This window comes from Paroedura picta, chromosome 2 (assembly GCF_049243985.1).
Source record: "Paroedura picta isolate Pp20150507F chromosome 2, Ppicta_v3.0, whole genome shotgun sequence".
Lineage (NCBI taxonomy): Eukaryota > Metazoa > Chordata > Lepidosauria > Squamata > Gekkonidae > Paroedura > Paroedura picta.
In genome coordinates, this window is record NC_135370.1 from 79,240,933 (window position 1) to 79,264,359 (window position 23,427).

The window sequence follows — 23,427 nt, forward strand, 5'->3', positions numbered from 1 at the left end:
AACTTCACCTCAGCCCTTGGATTCCAGCCTTGGTCTGATTGCCCTGTGCAGGCAGAACAAATCATGGAATTAGGTCCTGTGTTTTCAGTTTTTCCTACTTGCTTTCTTTATTCCCATTGGTACAAAAAATGATACAAGTGCTCCAATGAACCAGCCTACAGCTCCTCCTGAGCAACGGTGGGTGCAAACAAATGGCTGGTGTTTTCTTCTTTCTTTGCAATATTGGAGAAATGTGCAATTCCTGTAAAGATCAATTTGATATTGACCAGACCATCAGTCTTTTCCCCTGTATGTCCCAAGGCACAACCCACCAGGATGTTGTGCAGGTACAGAAACAGACACAAGCAATTGTTTTGTCGGCATTGTGAACTATAAGGAGATATGACCATAATGGCCTGTGGTTAAAACACACTACTATAGCCGCAGATTCACAGTATGTGAGCATTATGAAGAGAAGCAGAAAAAAAATATGCAAGATTCAGCAAGATTCTCAGATCTCTTAACCTTTTGAGAAAGAAGAAGAGCTGGTTTTTATACCCCACTTTTCACTGCCCAAAGGAGTTTCAGAGTGGCTTCCAATCGCCTTACCTTCCTCTCTCCACCACAGACGCCTGTGAGGTAGCTGCCGCTGAGCGAGCTCTAACTGCATTGCTCTGTGAGAACAGCCCTAAGAGAACCATGACTAGGCCAAGGTCACCCAGTTGGCTGCAAGTGGAAGAGGAATGGAGAATCAAGCCTGGTTCTTCAGACTAGAGGTTGCCATTCTTAACCACTGCACTAGGCAAAGACTGGATGAGCCTCCATAGTCTGTCTTAAAATAAAAAAGACATTCTGGTCTAGATGGGAACAGAAGAAAACAACTGCTTCTGCACCTCCAACAGCAAACTATCCTGATATTCTGCTTTCTGATCAGAGCATTTCCAGATTCTGGCAGAGCCGTTGCCTACTGACGTTACAACTATCCTATAGGGAAATCAAACTCTATCAAACTAGAATTTTACTTTCCCTTCTGTAAGTATTAGAGCTACTTAGAATCAGAAATGATATCCCCCTGAAGAAACTTGATGCAAAACATGCTGGAATTTCACAAATATTAAAGATTCTTTCCCTATGAGCACCAACTGTTTTCTTCTATTTTCTTTGCTGGACTTGGTGCAGTCCCTTTCTTCTAGATGGGAAGCAAGCAAGCAAGCAAGAAAAAGAAAGACAGACAGACAGACCATAGGAGAGAGAGTTGGACATATTGAAGAGGAAGCAGAGGGAAGGAGCAGAGGACAATGGTACAGAACAGCTTCAGCATGGCAAGATGCAAATAACAGCCATTTTGGTGTCTATTTGTCTATATCTGTGCCAAAATAGGTGGAACTCTTCCCAATACAGATGGCAGCCACATGTTCTAAGTTGCATTGGGCAGTTTCCTTCTTTTCTTGCTGCAGCCACTTCTGCTGATAGAATTCGACTTCCCAGTGGGGTAGTTCATTGTGATATCAACTGGCAGCCACTCTGCCAGAATCTGGAAATGATCTGCTCCAAAGGTAGACTATCAGGATGGTTTGTTGTTTGGAGGAGCAGGAGCAACCATCCCAGTGCCATAAGGGTGCTTCCAGTATGCTTGGACTGCGAGGCCTGGAAGGACTGCTCTGTTCCCTCTCACATCACTGGTCTGTGATGTGCTTCATCCCACACTGCTCCGTGCTGATCTGGAGGGCTGATGGGGGCTGACACATGACCTATACCAGCTATGCAGACTGCTTTGCTGATGACACAAGCTCAGTGGGAGGGCATGAGGGAAGGCAAGTACATGGCATTCCCTTGGACAGTTCCAGTGCTTTCAGATGCAGATGACAGCTCCCAGCTAGAATCACTGGCACATGTTGTCTGGATAATGAGCATGGCTAATTGGATCTCTCTTGTCCTCTCTTTTGTGGCTAGTGCTTTATTCTTACGTGATCTCTTTCTGGTTTTTAGGCTCACGAGGTTTGCAGACCTCTACAGACCCAAACTCAGGGACTCCAGGTAGCCCGCTGCCTACTACATGTGAGTGCAAACCTCCTCAAGAAGATTTCTTCCTTATCTAATGTAACCCCTACATAAAATGGCTGCATTTTGTGACTTCCAGTACAAAAAAAACACCAATGTAGCATTCAGTGCAATACACATGACTCCCTGCTTGCCATTTCTAGCAGTTATCTGAGTGGACATTGTCTGTTTTAGGCCTGCCTCATATCTGCTGAACAAGTGAAGCAAATAAAGGTGTTTCTGTAGGAATAGGCAAGATTTGCAGTACACAGAATTAAGCAGAATAAAAAGGGTGCCCTGCAGGGGGCACCAGAAGAGATGTATATTTAGCATAGATAGGATAGGAACTTCCTGATGATTTTCAGATTAGCTCAACAGGAGTGCCCTGATTAGCTCAACAGGAGACTGCTTTTTGAGCACACTTCCTCTGGTTTGCCTCCAGAACTGTGGCCGAACAAAGGAATGGACTAAGACAATAGCTAGTTAGATAGGTTTCTCTTTCTTTCTATAAATGGTGGCTTCTCTTCTTAATAAAAACAATGTTATTCTTTAGGCATCCTGGTACTTTGTACTCTCTCTGCATATTCAAACTCTGCCAATAGTTTGAGTCAACACTACACTATAGGCCAAGCTCATGGGAGAATCAATCAAGAAGGGGAAAATGTAGACATTGTGTGGATGAAAGTATTCAATTTATGTCATGATGGTGAAAGGCCTAACAGGATGAACCGAGCAATAAAATGATTAACATTTCCTAGGTAGATCTCAATGTATTATTCCCTGTCCTAGTAAAAACAGTTTCAGCTGGTGGCAGACCAAAGCAGCCCTTGCAGAGGCCGGTGATAATTTGTCAGAGCGTCAAAAGTATGATTTAAGAGACATCCCTTGCTAAGATATACCACACATACATTTATCCTGCTGTTGCCTCTAGTTAAACATGTTTTTTGCATGTGACACAGAGTAGTGGGACAAGTAGTCTAACTACAAGCAGTACTCCCACTACTCTCGGGAGAGGGGATGATGACCCACCTGTTTCCAGCCTCAGGGTCTTACACCCTAGTCAAGCTTGTCAAAGGCAGGTAATATAACTTTCTTTCTAGCTGGAGGTAGTCGCAGCATCTACAATGCAATTTCTATCCATCGCCTATCTGTCTGTCTCCAAACTGCAAAGCTTCCCTCCGATCTGTGGCTTGTTCTTATTGACTTAATCCTAGGTGGCCATGATAAGGGATAAAGGAAGGGCTGCATGGATAGATCAATCACCCAGACCTTGTAAGGTGGGAGGGACACCTGCATTTCCTACAGTGGAGCTGGAGCAATTTGCACCTTTGACTGTCCTGTCTTCTACCTTGACTGTTTCTCCATTTGCAGGTTTGGCTATACATGAGAACTGGGGAGACAAGATTCCATCATACCAGACTTTGCTGATCCTCTGCATCATCATGGGTCTTCTCTTTTTCTTGGCCATGCTGACTGTTATTGTTTTGCTGAATAAAGGAAGGAAGCACAATCTCCTCGGTAGGCTGGTCACCATGAACATCAGAGAGGGGAAAGGCATATGGGATATTTTATGGGAATTTGCTGGGATAAGTACAGTATTTGTAATCTGGGGGATATTAAAGTAGAACTAAGTGCTGGCTTTGAAACCCACAGCAGATACCTTCTGGCAGAAATCAGCTTTAACGTATCAGGTAGATCCAACTATTGCCATAGGATTTCATAGCAGATTTTGTGAAGTTCTCAGCCTCTTTTCAGAAAAATTGCTTTATTCAGTTACATTTTGTGAAGCTGATAAGCCTTAAATTCTCATGTTTACTTAATTCCCTCTCCCCAATTTAGGGCACAGTTGAAGGCTTCCTGGTTCAGAAAAACTTTAGCTCCAAATTGTTGTGATATCTAAAATCAGATGCCTTAACACCTATCCTGGTTCAGGATCCCAGTTACTGGGAAATCAAATAAACTCCAATTTGCGAAAGCAGCTGAATTTGGCCAGGTTTCTCAATCACAGGCATGTCCTGGAGATGAACAAATGCGAGAAACAGGCAACAAGAGCTTTTCATGAAGAATGTTGTAGCATGAAGTTTCTCTCCACTGGAAGGAATGCCTGTCAGCAGGGACAGGTCAAAATCCTGGCTACACAGAAAGCTTTACCCTGTTTGCTTTCCCTGTTTTGATTTGCAGCCCATGCCATCTCTTCAGCTTCATTAACTGTGCCAGTCCTAATGAATCACAGCATGCAGGTCTCGGGGATGACCACTGGAGTGGGTAATGACTATCGGGAAATGCCCACAAGCGTTCCTAAAGGAGAAGGTATCCAAAGCTGACACTTATTTCTCCCTCATCCCATCTTTCTATTTATCTCCTTCCTTCCATCCTAGAAACTTCCTCTTTCCATGCCAAAGAACTCCAAGGCACCTTTTCCAATACCCATAGCGCAAATATATAGAGAGATTGATTAGTTAGTTGTTCATTAGCTGTGCCAGATGGATGCCTTTCCTTTTTCCCAGCATTCACAGCACAATAAATGAAAAAAATTATTATTCTTTCCCCAGCTATTGGGGGCCATTGCAGAAAAGTCTGGAATGAAGCTATGTGGGTTTGACCAGCATCTGAAAGACATGATCCACAATGCCATTGATTTAAGTCAAGCGATGTATGTCCCCTTCCCATGCCTGTGTCAAGTTATGCGAACATAACATGGGAGCCAAAACTGACTAGCCAAGAGGAGCTGTGGAGGTCACCCTCTCGCTCTCATTTGTTAATCGTCCTAATGGGAATCATTGCCCAGAGTTCCTCACCATAAGGACAAGCGATCTCTTTATAGAACTACTAGTATAAAAACCCATTTAAAAAATAGGCTTTGAAAGGGGCAGCAGGCAGGAGGGCATGAGAGGGTGGCCGCGGCTCCCTTTGTGACCCGCAGGGAGGCTGCAAACTCCCCCCCGGGTCCCTCCCAGCAGGAGCGTGCCTGCGGGCCACAAAGCCCTGTCGCTGCCTCTCTCCTCGTGGGCAACAACGGAGGCTGGAGCCACAAGTCTTCTAGCAGGAAAGAAGGGAGGGTGGGAGCTGGATGGGGGAGGGCCAATCAGGGTTGACATGGACGGACAGGGCCCCGGACAGTCTCCTCCCAGGAGGCTGTTTCCCAAATATATAAGGGAGTGATAGGGTGCTTCTGCCAGATGTGTTTGACAACTGTTACCTCTGTGTTCTCTCTCAGCAACAGCAGTAGCCATCACATCTCATGCTGAAGAGTCCGACTCTGATTATGAACACTATGATTTCCAGGACAAGCCTCCCACGGCACTCTCTACATTCTACAGTGAGCATGCCAGACCTACTGCTCTCTTTTCAGCAAGTTCCTAGGTTCTAAGGGCCTCGGTCCATCCTGCACAGAGATCCATAACTGGGGCCGTCATCTGTTTTGTTATAACATTTGAAGCTGCCTAAAACTAGTCAAACTATTGGTCCACCTGGCTCTGTCTTTTCTGACTAGCAGCAGACCTCAAGGACCTCAGTCAGACAAAATGGGTTTTTGTCTGTTGTTTGGTTGCGTATTTTGGTTTTAGTTGTGCTGAATAGATTTGCCAATAGTGCTTCTGAAACCTTCAGGGATTAAATCTGGAGCCTTCTGCATTAAACCATTGCCCTTCCCCCCTACATTTTACTTTAAGGCAGCCTCTGTGAGGACTCTGAATGTGTTCAGAGCAGTGGTTCTGTATGCCCTTCCTGCTGTGCCAGCCTCTTTCCGGAGCTAAATTACTCTTCCAAAGATGCTGCTAAACCACGGGGGGAGGGGGGGAATGGGATATATTATCTCCCTGATGCTAGCAAAAGCTTGAGGAACCATTTGTAGCAGGAAAAGAGCTTAAATTGGGGATGGACATGAATCAGGAAAACGTGGTTCAAGTTGGTTTGTGCTTGGTGGCTGAACCATTAACTGAACCAGGAGACTTGTTTTTGAAGTGAACCTGTTTGCGACCTTGCAAACCCTGTTGAAAAGGACTGCAGTCCCTTTAAATGGGGTTTGCAGAAAGACCCAAAACAGCTGAGCAATGGGGAGCAGCCTGCTCCCTGCAACTCTACTCTCTTGGGCTGTCTTATACAGTCTAAAGGCTTCAGGGGGCATTTGGAGCAGGAAAAGAGTTAAAATTAGGGATGGACACAAACCAGGAAAACGTGGTTCAAGTTAGTTTGTGTTTCATGGCTGAACCATGAACCCAACTGGCAGAAGACAGCCCGAAACAGCTGAGCAGTAAAGAGCACCTCCCTGATGCTCATCTGTTCTTGTAGTTTTTGCAGGGAAGAGAAAGTAGGAGCTTAAAGGGAGTCCAAGTTTACTCTTAACACATGGGGAAGAGCTATAGCTCGGGAACAGAACATCTATTGGTATACAGAAGGCCCTAGTTTCAATCCCTGGCATCTTTGGTTACAGGGTTCAGGTAGTAGCTGATGTGAAAGACCTGAAGACCCTAGAGAGCTGCTGTCAGTCTGATGCTGACTGATGAACTGCTGGTTTGATTTGGTATAAGGCAGTTTCACGTGGTCATGTATGTTAATTGGCAATATTCATGGTAAACTCCAGTTAATTTCCTGGTTGCTAAAATCCCTATTAGTTGTGATGTTCCAAGATAGATAGTCCAACCAATTTAAGTTTATTGGTTGGTGAAAACCCAGGATTTCAAACTAGGGTTTGTTAACCACAGTAGTTATTCATTTTAGTTTATTGCAATGTCTGAATTTTTTTTTTTAAGTTTGTTTTTCAGCACTGCATTTTGCAGCCACCTGGCTGCGAAGAGGGTATAGTTGCCAGGAAGCAGGAGAAGAGGCACAAAAGCAACCAACCTAAAGTTTGCACACACACAAAAACACACCAGTTATTGCTTACACTAGTTTGACTAAACAGAGTATATTCTTTATCATGATGTTTTCGTGAAACTGTTGGTCAGATTTTGAGACACACACACACATGTACATACTTGCATTAAGGATAAACTAAAATGTGTTTTCATCACATGCCCTTCTCCGTTTATGGTCTATGGTTGCTCCAGATTCCTTCCTTCCAGACAATGAACTCTACTTCTTGTTCTAGTCAGTCTTTGTAATCTAAGGAAAAGGAAGGTGAAATGCCACATTAAGGCATCTAGTGTTTATATTATTAAAACTTACACTTCCAAAGGTAATTGAATGTGTGCAGGGTGTGAGTATGAATATTCAAAGATTAAGAAACTGTATATAAAATCATTAAAAATGGAGTTGGGCCAGGGTCTGGAGGAACCATAAGGCTTTGGACGTGCAAGATAGTTTATAAAATGGCCTTTGCTCACAAGGCCACTGGAGTCTCTAAGAGCCCTGGAGTGGGGAGATACTATTTTGATGAGCATCCTACCTAGAGCTGTAGAAAAAACATACTGGTAGACATTACGATAGATTCAAATGGGTAGCCGTGTTGGTCTGAAGTAGCACAATAGAATGCTTGCAAGGTTTGTTGTTTGGAGGAGTGCTTGCACTCGAAAGCTCACGCCCTGAATAAATCTTTGTTGGTCTTAAAGGTGCCCCTGGACTCTGATTCTATTCTGTTAGACATAAGAATCATATTACTGTCTCATCATCTCCTTCCAGGGGTATACTTTGGAGAGGTTTAATTGGGTGGCTTTTTGGCTTCTGTTTTCAGATTCTCTTCGACACCGAGCAGCTGATACAGACATTTCTCCATGCAATATCCCCATGCCAGCTATGCAGGAGGAGTCTGAAAGCGTGTATCCTTCCTCAGTGAGCTATGCCCAAGAACGTGAGAACTTTTCCACACTTTATTTTGTTCTTTCAATACCCCACACATTCCAACTGTTCCTCTGTGAAGAAACTTCATACTGCATGTCCCTCTAATGGCAGCTGAACAATGTTGTGGGTTGTTAGTACAGTCAAGTTAACTTTGGGTATTAATCATTTATTTGAGAATAATTTTCCTGTGGACTGAAATGTCAGGTTTCCTAGCTTTGTATCTTTCTCCCACCTTGTTTACTTTATACCATATAACCTTTCAATTGGAGAGTGAATCTTTCAGAGAGGGGGGGGGGGGAGAGATTGCATTACTTAGTAGAGGAAGGCTGTTCAAGTGCAAGGCTTTTTTTTTTTTTTGAGGTTTCAGTTAAACTCAATCTATCCAGCAGACTTATCCGACAGCAGTGTTATGGGTATACCTACCCAGTATGAATGAAAGATATGTGGCCATAATCACAAAATAGACATATGCCAGCTAATCTCAGGCGATCAGACCTTCCTTGAGGACATCCATTGTGTGTCCTTCAGTGTTGGGAAAGCACATCTCCTCTTCACCCTTTATGTTCTCATCATTTTAACACCAGAATATTTCTCAGGGCCATGTAAAACGGATGGTAGCCTTGAAAATATTGACTATGAAGCCACCTGATTAAAAACAGAAGCTTCAAAGTAAATGCTTTCAACAGGCATGGGAGATGAAGAAGAACCCGCATCTGCAGGATTGCAAAAGGTTGAATGTGTCCTTGGCTTTCTCCAACAGCACCTACAGCTGAGGGCAGCTCTAGTACTTCCTCTGGAGATGAAGAATGGTATGAGAACATCTACAAACCAGAGCAGCAAGAGAGCTTTCCAAGACATGAGCCTTCCCTTGGAGGTAAAGAGCTGGAATGTTATGAATGGAAACATTTTTAGCCTTCAGTATATTTTTCTATCTAAAGTTGTCACAGAATATATGACTGTTGAGATATTTTCAAAATGTCAGAGACAAGTTTGATATTTTTATATTATAGCATTTATATAGTTCCTTTTATTATCATAGCTCAAGGCAGTTTGCAATATATAGTTAAAATACATAGGTTATTAAAATACAACAAAACAACCTTAATTCATAAACAGCAAAACCTTGTATGATTGTTTTATAATATATGTGTAAAATAAATATAGGCATAGTCTCGTCACCAAAAAATCCCATTGAAATACTATAGTTTTGACTATACATCTAAAGCTCCAGTGAGTGCTCCTAGGTAGCCAATTCCAGTAGGATACAGTCATTCCTGAGAAGGTCCAGGAGGTGTTGGGTGCAAGACAGACACTCCCATTAAAACACAGTCTGCATATCCATATGCAATTGGCAGCCAGGCTCATAGAAAGATAGTTGATCCTTTGGAAATATAACAACAAAACGGAGGCTCACCATTACTTGAAATGCATGCAAACTTTATGCAAGAAGCTTTGGCAAACTTTGACTGTGTGTCAACTAAAATTCAGCTAGGGGCTGCCAGTAGACCACCCCTGGTTGCCACCCAGGAACTGGCAGAAGGATGAGCTCTGTGCGTTCTCACTTGAATAGCTCCAGTGAAAGCCAGGCAGAACAGAGCTTTCTTAAGCTAGAGCTGTCCCAGGCAACACAACTCTCTTCCTCATTACCTGATGAGGCTCACTGAGAGAATATGCAGCCAAAGATCTGTATCACTACAACATTTCAGCACGACATTAAGCATCATCTTTGCGAGATAAGTCTCTCTGCTTCTCAGCAGCTGACCCAAATGCACTTCTCTTTTCTTTCTTTGTTTCAGAATTGACAAATCTTTCCCGACCTTTGGTGAAGTACAGGACTGGGATTGACTTATCCGACAGCAGCGATTATGATGATATGTGGCCCTCTGAGTGTTAGGGGGTAAAGCTGCTCTATGGTTGCAGCTCCATCTTTCCTTCAGTGAAGCTGAGGACAAAAAGCCTGAGGACAGAAATTGACTTCTTGTCACAAGATCCTCTGTGAAGATTCAGTGTGGTGAAAGATAATAAACTGCTCCCAAACTCAAATGCTCTCCACAATGAACGGTCAGTTCACAGTCCCATGTGATGTCAGCACTTTTAAGAGTACTCATTCTAAAAATGAGTTCAGTTCATTTGGTCAGGGGGACATGCATTTGGTAGGGAGAAATCTTAGTTGATAGAACTTAATTCTTAGTTCAAAGGAATACTTACATTTTCTAGATAGGTTTTTTTTCATTGATGGGATTGGAGTGATTGCTCCTCCACCTGAAGAAATTGAGATCTGCCTTTCAGAGGATCATCCCTATCTTAGATGATGTCTAGGGAAGTAAGACTAGAGTGGGAGCAGATTTGCCAGCTAAGGAGGTTGCTTTTTTTGTTTCTGTTTTGTCTTTGCCAAGCACAATAAGGTAGTTGCCAGTCAGGTGTGCATCTTAAAAGCAAGATATGGGCTTGTGAACAAGGAAAAGTAAATTGGTTCTTGTCCTTGTTATTGTACAGTGTGAGTAAAAGATCCCCCCCCCCAAGTATTCTCTGTTTTGGGAAAGGACTTGTGCGGGAGAGATAATCAGTACTGACCCTTCTCCTGATGATATTATAAAAAATTATTTACTGGGACATGAAGGCCTGTGAGTTCCTGAGATAAAAGGCTCCAGGGACAGATTAAAAACATTATTTAAGAAAGTGCAGACAAGAGAAGCATCCTTTTTCTGAGCAGAGTTCCTGCTCAGGATCATTGGTTATTGTCTCATGCAGCAGGAGGTCTCTAAAGAAGCCACCATTAACAATCTTTAACCGCTCCTGTGGAGTGGAATAAATAAAAGAGTAAGCCCTAAGGGGGAGGAGAAAGGGCGGGCTCTGTCCAGGATAAAAACTCAGAGGGCCCAATCAGGAGCCGCAAAGTGCGGCTCCCCATTGGCTCTTTGGCCCAGCCTTGCCTTGCCCGCCGGGGGACTCACCGCACAGGAGGAGAAGCAGCTTTCCCCGACGGTGAGTCCTCCCGGTGGCTTCCCCTCGCCTTTGCGAAAGGAGCAGGGACGCTGCGTTGCAGACACCGTGTCCTTGCTCCGTTCCCGCCTGGGGTCCCTTCCCAATGGCTATTCCCCACCGCCGCTTCCCCGCACCCAAACACGCACACACACACGCACACACGCACGCACACACACACAGCCTCACCAGCCAAACCTCCCTGGCCGCCCCCCCTCGCCCCGCTGCCGCTTCCCACTGAACACAGCCACACAGGCACGCACACACACACACAAAACCTTGCCCACCAGGGGACTCACCGCACACACACAGCCTCACCAGCCAAAACCCCCTGGCCGCCCCCATCGCCCTGCCGCCGCTTCCCCGCCCCCACAGACACACACACACAGCCACCCACTGCGCTCTGCCACCCCTTCCCCCACCCCACACATCCATGCACACACTCCTCTCTACCCCCTCTTCCCTCGCCTCCTCCCCTTCCCGATTCGCCCCCCAATTACCCTCCCCCGATTACCCCCCAACCTTCACACCTCCCCTGTCCCCTCCCCTTTCACCTACCTCTCTGCCTGCCTTCCTTTCTTCCTTCTTACTTCCTGACTTCCTCTCCCCCACCCCACACCCATGCACGCACTCCTGTCTACCCCGCTCTTTCCTCCCCACCTCCCCTTCTCGATACGCCCCCCTGATTTGCCCCCATTCACCCCCCCTGTCCCCTCCCATTTCACCTACCTCTATGCCTGCCTTCCTTTCTTCCTTCTTACTTCCTGACTTCCTCTCCCCCACCCCACACCCATGCACGCACTCCTGTCTACCCCGCTCTTTCCTCCCCACCTCCCCTTCTCGATACGCCCCCCTGATTTGCCCCCATTCACCCCCCCTGTCCCCTCCCATTTCACCTACCTCTCTGCCTGCCTTCCTTTCTTCCTTCTTACTTCCTGACTTCCTCTATTTCTCCATCTCCTTCCTGTCTCTCTGTCTTTCCCTCTCACTTGCTTCCTGTCTCTCTCCTTCACTTTCTTTCTTTCTCCCTTCTACCCATCCCTTCAACCACCCCTTGCCCTTTTTTCTCCCTCCCCTTCCTCCTTTCCTCTTCTTCCTTCCTTCCCCACAGTCTGTTCTCCCCCTCTGCTAGGGCCCGCTGTATTTCTTCGACGGCGGGCTTATTTTCTAGTATTCTATAACAAGATCATCAGTACATATGCTTCCACCACTAACAGAAGACCTCATTTAAAGTCAAACAGTAGTCTTCACAATGACTATAGCTCATTGCATGTGGCTGCTTTTAACTTGTGGTAGCCATTTCTTTGATCCTCTCTCATCATTCTATATCAATGTCTGTGAATTATCCTTCACAAAAGAAAGCTGCAGTTTTGCATTTCTAAGTGCTCAAACCACATTTAGAAAGTTTATGCTTAAGAGCAAAACCACAGCTTTTGACAATGGTGAACGGAGTCCTTTGCCCAATTTGCCATAAGTTATAAAACTCCCATGAGCTGGGGGAGGCGCCATCACAAGCTGAGGGATTGTGTGCTTCAGCTCTCATTCTCTACTTGCTCATTGTAATTTATTGAATAGATGCTAGGATAAATGAGTGTTACCACTTTCTTCTTAGAATGAGAACATGGATGATGTTCTATAAGCATCGTATACAGGGAGGTGTTCCTACCCTACACTGACGATCCTATCAAAACGGCTGTTAGGTTTTGCTTTATCCTAGCTGTCCAGGTATAAAAAGGATATAGTGCTGGATTTTGACTGGAATTCACAGGCAGCCTGTCAGAATTAAAATTTATCATTTAAAAACAAAATTCAGAGAGGCAGGAAAATTTAAACTTAGTTGTCTAAAGCTTGGAATGTTTCTTTTATTGTGATTTATAAATCTAAGGAGAGGCCATAATTTTAGCATTTTGTTTGTAGAAGATCCTAGATTCAATAGCTGGCATCTCCATCTACAAGAATCGCAGGTAGAAAGGCAGGCAAAGACATCTGATATTCTGGAGAGCTGCTGCCAGTCACAATACATGATATTTGGCTAGAAGAACCCAAGGTTTTCTGTACAGGCATTGTCATGTGTTCACCTCTGAGATAACAAGTTCTGGCAATGACTTTGTCACAACAGACAGTAATAGCCCAATATGTGAAAAACATCAGTCCAAAGAGTTCTTGGCACAGTTTCTATCTATATGAAAATTCAGCTCCACAAATTCCCATCCCTGTTACTGAAAAGAATGCTCTGTTGGTTAGGGAGTATTTATTTCGATATTAGGCTCATAGCCTGAGGGCAGTGCACCTGCATGCAACATTGTGACTGAAGTGGGAAGCATCTAACAACCATGATGAATGTAGTTGATGAAACCAAAGCACAAATTTCTATGTGAACAATCTACTGGTTCATTTGCTTAAGTCAGTTCAGACTTTTGCACTTCGTAATTCCCCCCCCCCCAGGAACACATGCTAGAATTAGAGTGTAGTTGTTGTATGGAAGGATGGAGGAATAAACCAGAATGAAGCAAGAGGGGCTCTTTCTGGATAACTAACTGTCTCTGATGTGGGATGTGCCTGTAGGAATGTGCGTATAGGTACACATTTCTGCAGCTTCCTCAAACTGAAGCACATGGAGTTCCAGGGAGGCACAGAATCTTGAGTTAGGTGGAAATGTTAGCCCACCATCAGTTAAGAACAGGTGAGGTGAATACTCCTGGCAGAGGACCCTCATTACTCCATATACAGATTTTGGAAGCTCAGAAACTGCTGCTACTGTCTTCTTAGTTTCCCCCTATGTGACTCTACAAAGGAGCCCAAAGAACAAAACACTGTACAGCGTTCATAAGAAAACAGGTTCTGTTTAAATACAATTTAATATAATATCTAAGAATGTACTTCTTGTGTACTATTTTTCTTCAAATACTGGTGTTAAGCCAGAGTCCTTCCTCATCAATGCCTACTGAAGTAGGAAGCCCCATCAGTTTGTGTACCTTGTTATTTCCTGTGTGCAGAAGTAATTTATTTTAAATGACCTTTTGCAAATACAACTACCAGATCTGTACCATGTAAGCCTATCTTCATTCCCAGCTAAATACATTTGTTTACATACTTTCTTTGCTTCTCTTGAAAACAATTAGCAGGCAGCCCTTCTTTTGAAGTCCCTGGTAATTACTGGAATCTAGTGATTGAAAAAAATATATTGGGCTTTTAAAAGGTATTCACTTCATTTATACCCTACATTTGTCCACAGTGGAGACCTCAAAGTAGCTTACATCATTCTTCCCTTCTCAATTTTATCCTCAATCCTGTGAAGTAGGTTTGGCTGAAAGACCAAGGTCACCTAGTGAGGTTCCATGGTGGAGTGGAGAATTACACATAAGTCTTCCAGATCTTAGTCCAACATGTTATGAATGAACTGAAAACTCAAGGACAGCTGTCTTGAGTATTACCTAGTGTATGGTCCAATATAATCTCACTGCCACTTTACTATGGTTCCTAATCTTCATGTGGAGTGTGGAGATCTTCTAAAGGTCTAACTTACTTCCAGACTACAGGGGTGAACTCCTGTGGAGAAAATGACAGTCCCCCCCCCCCCAGAAGATGGACTCTATGGCATCACATTCCCACAGAGCTTGTTCCCCCAAGCACCGCTTGCAAATCTCTTGGAATTTCCCAAGCCAGAGGTGGCAACCTTACACAATGCTAAGAATTCTACTGTAACCCACATACCTACCAGAATTATGACTAGTTGTCCTGTCCACAGTTCTTTGCAGCACCGGGCTGTAAGCAGACAATTGCATGCAAGGATCTTGGCATGCTTACTAAAGGAATAGAGGTTTAGCCCAGAGTCTGGATGGGAAGATAGAATAAGCCTAGACATTGTGGTGAGGCAGTTCAAAAAAATAGGGAAACACCATCCTAAAGGTCAGAGTGGTTTACAATCAGAGTGGGGAACTAGAGCTAGAGAAGGAAAAACCTGAAAATCTGTCCAACATTTTTATTCCTTCTAGGTTTTCAGGTCGAACTTTCAAAAGTCTTTTCAAATATAATATTTTTCAGTGAGCAAATTTAAGATACCTTAAGTGTACCTCTAGTGCAAATGTGTTGATAATGCATATAATATGTGCCTACTTCTCAAGACAACAGGATTGGTGGTAGCAGAGCTTAGTTGGTTCTCCTTAAAATACAAAATGTTTCCCACTAAACATGGCAGCTCAGAGCAGTTTACAAAATGTGACTCATAGCTGGCAAATAATTAAAATCAGAAACAGACAACTGGGGAAATACCCAGTGACAACCTATTCTCCAGCTATTGACTTTTCTTGTAAACTGTCTAATACGCTCCTGAATAGAACAGCCATGCAACTACTGTAGAAAGAGGACAGCATGGAAGACCTCTGGGCATTTGCCTGAAAAAACAGGACTCTACAGCCTTTTATGCATGGCAGCAGCTGTGCCAGGCTGCTGGTGGTTCCTTCCGGTGAGGTAGCATGCCCTGCCACTTCCCAAAAATGCATGGGGAAGCAATCCCCCGGTGCACACAGACTACCCCAATGTTGTGTGTGTGCTTGCACTGGGGCTGGAAGAGCCCATCATGAGGTGGTAGTGCAGTGGGGGGCAGGGGGAGCATGCCCCCCCTGCACAATTGTGGGAACGTGGCATGCCACTATCCTCACATTGTGGTGGTGGGCAAACACCTTGTTCAGCTCCACAGTACTGCAAAGCTGATCAGGGTGTTTGTTGTCCCTGCAAGGGCACTGTAGGTTGGGGGAAGAGCCAGGCCTTATGCATGGGGCTGGTCCAGCAGGGCTGCAGATGGAGACCATGACCATCCTAGGCCCTGATTCAGGCCAGGACTGAGAGGTGACCAGGATGACGGCAATGTTATGCACAATCGAGGATTATTCCTGCTGCCCTGTTGCCGCCAGCCCAGCCTTTCTGCCCTGTGTCATAACATCGGTCATAACATGACTTCTAAAAGGCAATCATTCTTCCCTTCTCCCTGTATCGGAGCTTTCTTCGACAAAGACCTAGTCCACATTTAACTTCAGAACTCCAAATGTACGTGGCATGGAAAGTTATTCCAAGTGAAGGGACAGCATTTTATATGGACAGGGAGCAGATGTCGAGTCAGTTCATATATATGAGCCATGTTCCAGAACAGAGCTGCACATCATACCCCACAGCAAGACTGTGGACTCTTGTCTAGAATACTACCGCATAGAGAGTGCCTCTCAACTGTATCTTATCTGTGCTGAATGCCACCTTTTCCCCCCTCAAGGGAAAGAAATGCTTCACTAGTTAAATGTCTTCCAGTGATGCAAAGGAAGGATCTTTGCAGTTTAGAAGAAGCTGCTCTGACAGGTGTACAAAAATGCCATGTAGACAATCAAACAAAGCACTCCCGGCACATAATTTGTTCAGAGGCTTGTAACAACCCCTTTGCAGGCTGGAGCTTAATAATCTGCATGGACAGTATGAGGGCATCTCCCATAGGATCCTCTGTATGGCTCTTTCATGCCAATTCAGCATATCTGGCCCTCATATACTATAAGAAGTACCTTGCTGTATTTGATCAGAGGGCCATCTGGTCATCCCTCTCTCTCCAATCACAGCAAACTGCCCTTGGGGAGGGCATAGTCAGCACATGATGCAGATTTCCTTATTTGTTCCTAACCATTAGGAAATCAGAGGCAGCTCACTCCTGAATGTGGAATATAAAATGCTGATCCAGAGGGTTATTATTCTAATCTTATAATTATTATGCCCAAAACACAATTGGATGCTTACAACATAGAGGGGGGATTAATTCTGAATCTGCCTACTTTTGGAATTTTCTGGAAATACTGAGGCCCATTCCACACAAGGTTCAATGTGGCAAATTGCTTACGGAAAGAAAAAACAGAATTTTAAATAGTGGAATTTGGCGTAACACATACCTGCCTTTGTAGTGGAATCCAGCTGCGTTTCAATCGTTTCCCACAGGTTTCCGGTCTCGCCAAAAATCACTAGAAAGGAAGCGATTTTTTCCCATGCTTTGTCCCACCCCTGGCTGTCAATCAAACAGCCAATGGGCGGTTGTTACCATGCTCCGGAAAAGCATCTTTGCCTTTAAGAACAGTTTTTTTAAAAAAAAGAAAAACACACGTTGCAACAAATATGCCATGATTCCTTGATTCCTTGCTTCCTCTTGATGTAGAGACCAATCTAGCTGGCAGCTGGCATGTGAGCTGCCAATTCATCGTTGCCACGCTCCCTCGAGTGAAAAAAAAATCCTCCCCTCGTGCATGGGCGCGATTTTTGGCCGAAAATAAAGGGAACTTGCAAATGGGGCTATGTTGTGCTTGGTGACTTGAGGGGAGCTTTAAAGCAGCTCTGTGGAGGGACTGCAGCCGGAGAAGCCTCGCTGGGTGAATGAAGGCTCGCCGGTTCGTTGCTCTCCACTCGCTTCGAGAGAAAAAAATGGCGATCGCTTCGCCGAAAGTTCAGAGGAGAGAGCCAGGGGGAGGGACTTTGCTGAAACCGCAACAATGGTAACGCACAGAACTTTTTCGCTAGTGTTGCAGATTATTTGCAAGAGTGTAGCGCTTTCCAGAGGGTGAACCCACTTTTTGGGATTTCCCTGGAAGCGCTATAATGAAGCGCTTTTAGCGGGACTGCTTCAGGAGTGTGGCAGATAGTGTATGACATCGTGCATAACTGCATATTAGTAGTGATTACAATTTGCCACACGCCTGCTACATTAAACTTGTGCGAAATGGACCTGACTTTTTCCGCATGGAGGGGTATAACATGAGTGGCTTCCTGCTTACAAATGAGGGAAGGTAAATCTCACATTTGCAGTCCTCTTCACGGGGAGACTCTTCTTGTGATTTCCCTCTGCCCAGTCATGGCTTCTTGCCTCCTGACATGGCTGCAAGGGAAAGCAACATGAACTTCTCCCTCCACTCCTTGGCTTGTCGATCACATCAAGCCACCAATCACAGCACAGCAGTTCTCTCCTGGACTGAAACTTCCCCCTCCTCACTGCCCCAAAATTATTTTTTCTTAAAGGCAGTTCAATGGTGCTATGTGATAATGCCACAATATAGATGCATTTTTAATAGAAATCAACACTGCCCTGTTGCTATGGAGAAACACCAGAATAATACAGCATCCCCCCTTTTCTTTTTTTCTTTTTTTCTTTTGTTCTTTTTTCTTTTGTTCTTTTTTCTTTTTTTCTTTTTTTCTTTTTTTCTTTTTTTCTTTTTTTCTTTTTTTCTTTTTTTCTTTTTTTCTTTTTTTCTTTTTTTCTTTTTTTCTTTTTTTCTTTTTTTAATTTTAGTAGTTTTTGCAGTTTATTTCTGTCTGGGTAGATTTCTGAGACCCTGAACAGGATTACTGGAGCCCTAAAAGACTTTTTGTGCTAATGGTTGACTCAGATCCCTATAATCAGGATGTGCTCAGATCCCTATAATCAGGAGAAGGAAACCCACTCATCCACTCTCCCCCTCTTTCCCAGATCATTCCCTACCTCCAGAAAACAGAAAAGTGATTATGTTTTGCTTGTCTGATCCCAAAAAGACCATGGACACTTTAACGCCTTTGACAATGTAGGCTTGTGGGCACGGTGCAACACAGACAATGCCATTTTTTTAAAGTACTTGGAGCAGGAAATGCAGAGGAGAGGACAGGACAAAGCTGGCCAGACTATCGCACATTTCCCCCTCCATAAGGTCTTATTCCTGGTTGCTCACTACTGGTTTGAGTGTTTTAGGGTGGTAAAACCAGTTTTCTGGATTCCCAAAATCACAATTTTAAAATGGCCAATTTGTGACTTGGCTACTGGACAGCCTCAGGATGTTGGTGACATAATGTGGATGGGGACTATATATGCCACTAACATGCCAAGGCTGTCCAGGAACATTTTCCTCATGTGGAAATGGCCACTGTCTTTCCCACTATCACTGTTTCATAGTGTCTCATCAAGAATGTCCTGCAACCCTCATTGCCATCTAGTGGTCAAAGTGTGACCAAGTAGTGCCTTGGCTGCTGATTTTATTAAATTACAGCATTAAAGCATTTTGGTCAGGCCTTTTAAAGTGGCCACTGCTACTTCAGGCACCAAGAAGGATGTGGCTGCCTCATGGTAGAGAATAGGAGAGATGACATGACTTGTTCCACTGAATGCCTTTGTCCCCATTTTCCTCCCTTTCCCTTTCCCACCCCAGCCAGGCTGTAAAACTACAACACAGATGGACGTATCTGTGAAGTATATGTATCCTTGAAAGGGCTTGAAAGGGCAGAGGGGAATCCTTGAAAGGGCTTGAAGTATCCTTGAAAGGGCTTGAAAGGGCAGAGGGGAATCATGAGCACCAATGAGTTCCCCAGTCCCAGTGTTGCTTTTGAAGTTGAAGTGGAGCTGCCCATACCCCCACCCCCATGGAGTAGGTGGAGCATTTTGATTGAGTTTAGAAGAGAGATTCATGGGAATGCCACAGAAAGAGCACACATTTTATGAATGTTCCCTTTACATACAGAGACTTCCTGCTCCATATATGGAGGAAAAGGCCACATATCCCAGCCTAAGATGTATCCTTTTGACTGCCAAAGACAGACACACAATTCCTATATGTGAATAAAGTGGGTACCTGAAAAGAAATGCTTGTCTGGCTGCCTAGTTTGCCCTTCTGTCTCTAGGGTGTCATAGCAGGCTTTGTCACTTGTTACAAATTAAAACCCCGTTTAAATTCAAGCTAGGAGACAAGTAAGAAAAGTTTTTGCAGCCCCGTTTCAAGGAACAGATGTTGCATTTAAACTAAGTGCCTGATGAGCACATTGCTAGCATGTCAGGGATTTGTACTTCTCTATGGACACTACAGTGGGATGCTCAGGGCCATTCCGCACTCAAGAAATAAAGTGAAATGCTTACCTTATGCAGATGCCACATTTTTGGCATTTTATATGACGTCACCAACATCCAGTGTCCAAGCAACAAACCAGTAGCTGCATCCTTTATTTAAAGTGTTACCTGGGGAATCGCATAAAAGTGGATTCCCCAAACTATGTAGTACTTGCCAGAGGAGAGCAACCAGCAAGCCACACACCAAGGAAATGTGTGGAGCCAAAGCAACGCTATCTCCGCCTCCAGTGCCCGTCCTCACACCTGCCTCCTTCTCACTTTTCCCAGGGATGTTTTTTTTTCTTTAAGCAAACTGCCTGGAACAACTAATAGGTGTTAAAGTGTGCAGGCAAAGCAAACGCCCCCCACCCCAGTTAATCATAGAATCATAGAGTTGGAAGGCACATCATGGGTCATCTAGTCCAACCCCTTGCACTATGCAAGACACTCACAACCCTATCACTCATCCACTGTAACCTGCCACCCCCTTGAATCTTCACAGAATTAGCCTCTCTGTCAGATGGCTATCCAGCCTCTGTTTAAAAAGTTCCAAAGATGGAGAGCCCACCACCTCCCGAGGAATCCTGTTCCACTGAGAAACCACTCTGTCAGGAACTTCTTTGAGATGTTGAGATGGAATTTCTTTTGAATTAATTTCATCCCATTGGTTCTGGTCCTTCCCTCCAGGGCAACTCTGCTCCATCCTCAATATAGCACCCTTTTAAATCCTTGAAGATGGTTATCAAATCCCCTCTCAATCATCTCCTCTCCAGGCTAAACAGACCAAGCTCCCCCAACCATTCTTCTCCAAACCCCTCACCATCTTTGTTGCCCTCCTCTGGACACGCTCCAGTTTGTCTACATCCCTTTTCAACTGGAGTGCCCAAAACTGAACACAATACTCCAAGTGAAGCTGAACCAGAGCAGAGTAAAGTGGTATCATCACCTCCAGTGATCTGGACATGATACAGCCCAAAATCCCATTTGCCTTTTTAGCCACCGAGTCACATTGTTGACTCATGTTAAATATGTGGTCTACTAAGACTCCTAGTTCCTTTTCACACACACTACTGCCAAGACAAGTCTCCCCCATCCTATATTGGTGTATTTGGTTTTTCCTACCTAAATGCAGAACTTTACATTTGTCCCTATTGAACTTCATTTTATTCAGTTTAGCCCACTTCTCGAGCCTATCAAGATCATCCTGTATTCTGATTCTGTTTTTGGTTGTGTTTGCTACCCCTCTTAGTTTAGTATCATCTGCAAATTTAATAAGTATCCCCTCTAAACCCTCATCCAAATAATTTATAAATACGCTGAACAACACAGGCCCCAGGGAAACTCCACTTCTCACTCTTCTCCAAGAGGATGCTGTACCATAAACAAGTACCCTTTGGTTACAATCTGTCAACCAGTTATCGATCCACCTGACAGAATTAGGATCCATACCGCATTTTACCAACTTGTCAACAAGAATATCATGTTTAAGAGACCTTATACTCTGTTTGGCCTACTATGCAGGGAGGGGAAGGTCCACATTTGAGGTTGGATGGCGGCAGCTAAAATCACCAATAATGCACGCCACAGGCGGCAACCGGGCACAGAATTGACATATGCTGCTGAAAAAGCTGCGTTAGCAAAACGCCTAAGAAAGTGAAGCTTCCCGGGCGACCAGAGCGCAACCAGAAGTGGCTCCGGAATGGCCGCGTGCATAATTAGGGAGGTCCGTGGTGTACAGGGCTTCTGGGTGTGCTTGCTCTCTCCCCTTCTGTGCCCTTCAGTTCCGCCGGCAGGGCCTGTGCCTGCGCGTGCCATGGCCGCCCTGCTTGGCGGCCCAGCCTCAGTCAGCACTGTACTACAATAAAGAATAAAGAAATAATAGAAGATTCAAGACTCTACAGAAGTCTGTTTTGGATATTGTGTTTGTCCCCTTGGTATTCCAATGCCTCTATACTGGGTTGAGGCCAGGCATGCTCCTCTGGGGTCCTAGTATTAATAGGCGTGCTTTTCTGTGGCCCTACTACTATTCCTTATAGTGTTACAAACCACATCTGAGTTACAGTCAATAAATAAAGTAGGTTGCCTGTTTCCACTTGAAACCCAACTCCCTGTGTTTGTATCCTTCCTCAAACCTTCTGCACTCTTATCCACTCCATCTGTGGGTTTTGATTTCCCTTCTTTGGTGGTTTGATCTCCTGTTCTGGGTGCTGGAAAGACAGCCTGTTTCCTTTCATTTGAACCTAGCTGCCCCTTGACCTGCTTTGAAGCACTGGCCTGCATTAGATTGCTCTGTAGACCTTCAAAGGGAGAGTATCAAGATGAAGGTACAGGGGAGAGCAATGGGTGGAGCACTGCTGAAAAAGCAGCATTAGTGTAAATCAGCCCCAGTGGAAAATTCACCGTCAGCCACATCCTTCAGCTGCTTATCAGGTCAGAGAGATTCTCACAGACTGAGAGCAAGAACAGCTTTGCCCCACACCACAAAACACAAGGTGGCATCTTCAGAAGAATCAAAATAGTAACACAGAACACCTGTTGGTACAAAAGCAAAGAACAGACTAAGAGAATAGGAAATGCCCATTCAAAAACTCAGTGCCAACCACAGTCACCCAAATAGGGCATATTAGTATTATTATGTGTTTTTTTTTTACATTGGATTACTTCCTTTTATAAACTGAGGCCCTGACCTGGATAGCCCAGGCTAACCCAATTTCGTCAGATCTTGGAAGCTAAGTCGGGTCAACCCTGGTTAGTTACTTGGATGACAGACCACCAAGAAATATCAGAACTGCAAGGGAGACAATCTCTTTGACCCATTATACACGGCAGCAGCTACGCTGGGCTGCTGACGTTCCACTGAAGTGAGGCAAAATGCCCCACCATTCCCTGCGTATGCATGCGGTGGTGCTCCCCGGCACATGCTGGCTCTGTGGCATGGAGGACAACGGAACAGATAGAGGATGACCATAGTAGGGATGGGAGAAGGCAAGACAATGGCATGCTTACACACATCATCCTAATGTCGTGAAACTCCTAGGACAAGCCAATCTCTCTAAACCTAACCTACCTCATAGAGCTTTTAAAAAATAGATACATGAGTGAGAACCCATGCTTACTGGAAGGAGGGCAAGATTTTAAAATGCTATGAATACATGTAACAGGTCTTCCTGGACATTTTATCTACCCACAGGGCCAAAGGATATTACAAAGGTATTTAGGGATTAAAGAGTCACTTGAAGCTACAGAACCCCCAGCTAACCAAGGAGCCATTTTCATGCCACACAAATCAAATGCTAGTGACACAGGCAGTGATTTTCCCAGTTTCTTCAAAACTTATGAAGTGTGATGTGAAGAAATGCATATGTTAATCAGGAAATGCTTCTTTGATGGACTTGATTTGGTCAGTGAGAGGAGAACAATCCTGGAAGTGAGGATAAAAATCCTGGAAGTGAGGAGGCTCTCTTTTGTGCTGATTTCATTAAGGCAGACTGAACTCTTAGCAGAGGTCTGCAGGAGATGGCCACTACCATGTGCTAGCCCTGAACACCTCATCAGAAGCTTCAAAGTAATTGGTATCCTTTAGAACAACTGTAACCTTCTTCACTCAGGAGCCTGCCTAGGGTTGCCAGGTCCCCCCTACCCACCAGTGAACCTGGATAGCTGATTAAGATGTTCCTCTGCTCTTTCCTTCCCTGCAGCCTGTGAGACAATCTAACTTCTAGGTTTTTTTTTTTTCCACTGTGTTCAGATCCATGGGTGACTACAGGATTTTGTAACATCTA

The 23,427-nt window shown here is 44.5% G+C and overlaps 1 protein-coding gene across 2 annotated transcripts in view; it reads left to right on the top strand.

The window, feature by feature from the left end:
* The window catches only part of CD6 (CD6 molecule), a 39,797-nt gene extending 29,605 nt beyond the window's left edge, over positions 1-10,192 (top strand). Inside the window, exons 6-12 of one of the 2 annotated variants that reach the window (XM_077318988.1) lie at positions 1,969-2,037; positions 3,391-3,537; positions 4,201-4,329; positions 5,237-5,338; positions 7,691-7,807; positions 8,558-8,671; positions 9,594-10,190. In XM_077318988.1, the coding sequence (XP_077175103.1) occupies positions 1,969-2,037; positions 3,391-3,537; positions 4,201-4,329; positions 5,237-5,338; positions 7,691-7,807; positions 8,558-8,671; positions 9,594-9,691 (776 nt within the window). In that variant the 3' untranslated portion in view covers positions 9,692-10,190. Of the gene's footprint in view, positions 1-1,968; positions 2,038-3,390; positions 3,538-4,200; positions 4,330-5,236; positions 5,339-7,690; positions 7,808-8,557; positions 8,672-9,593 lie in introns of both variants that reach the window. The other variant, XM_077318989.1, reaches the window with a different exon arrangement.
* The last annotated feature ends 13,235 nt before the right edge of the window (positions 10,193-23,427 follow it).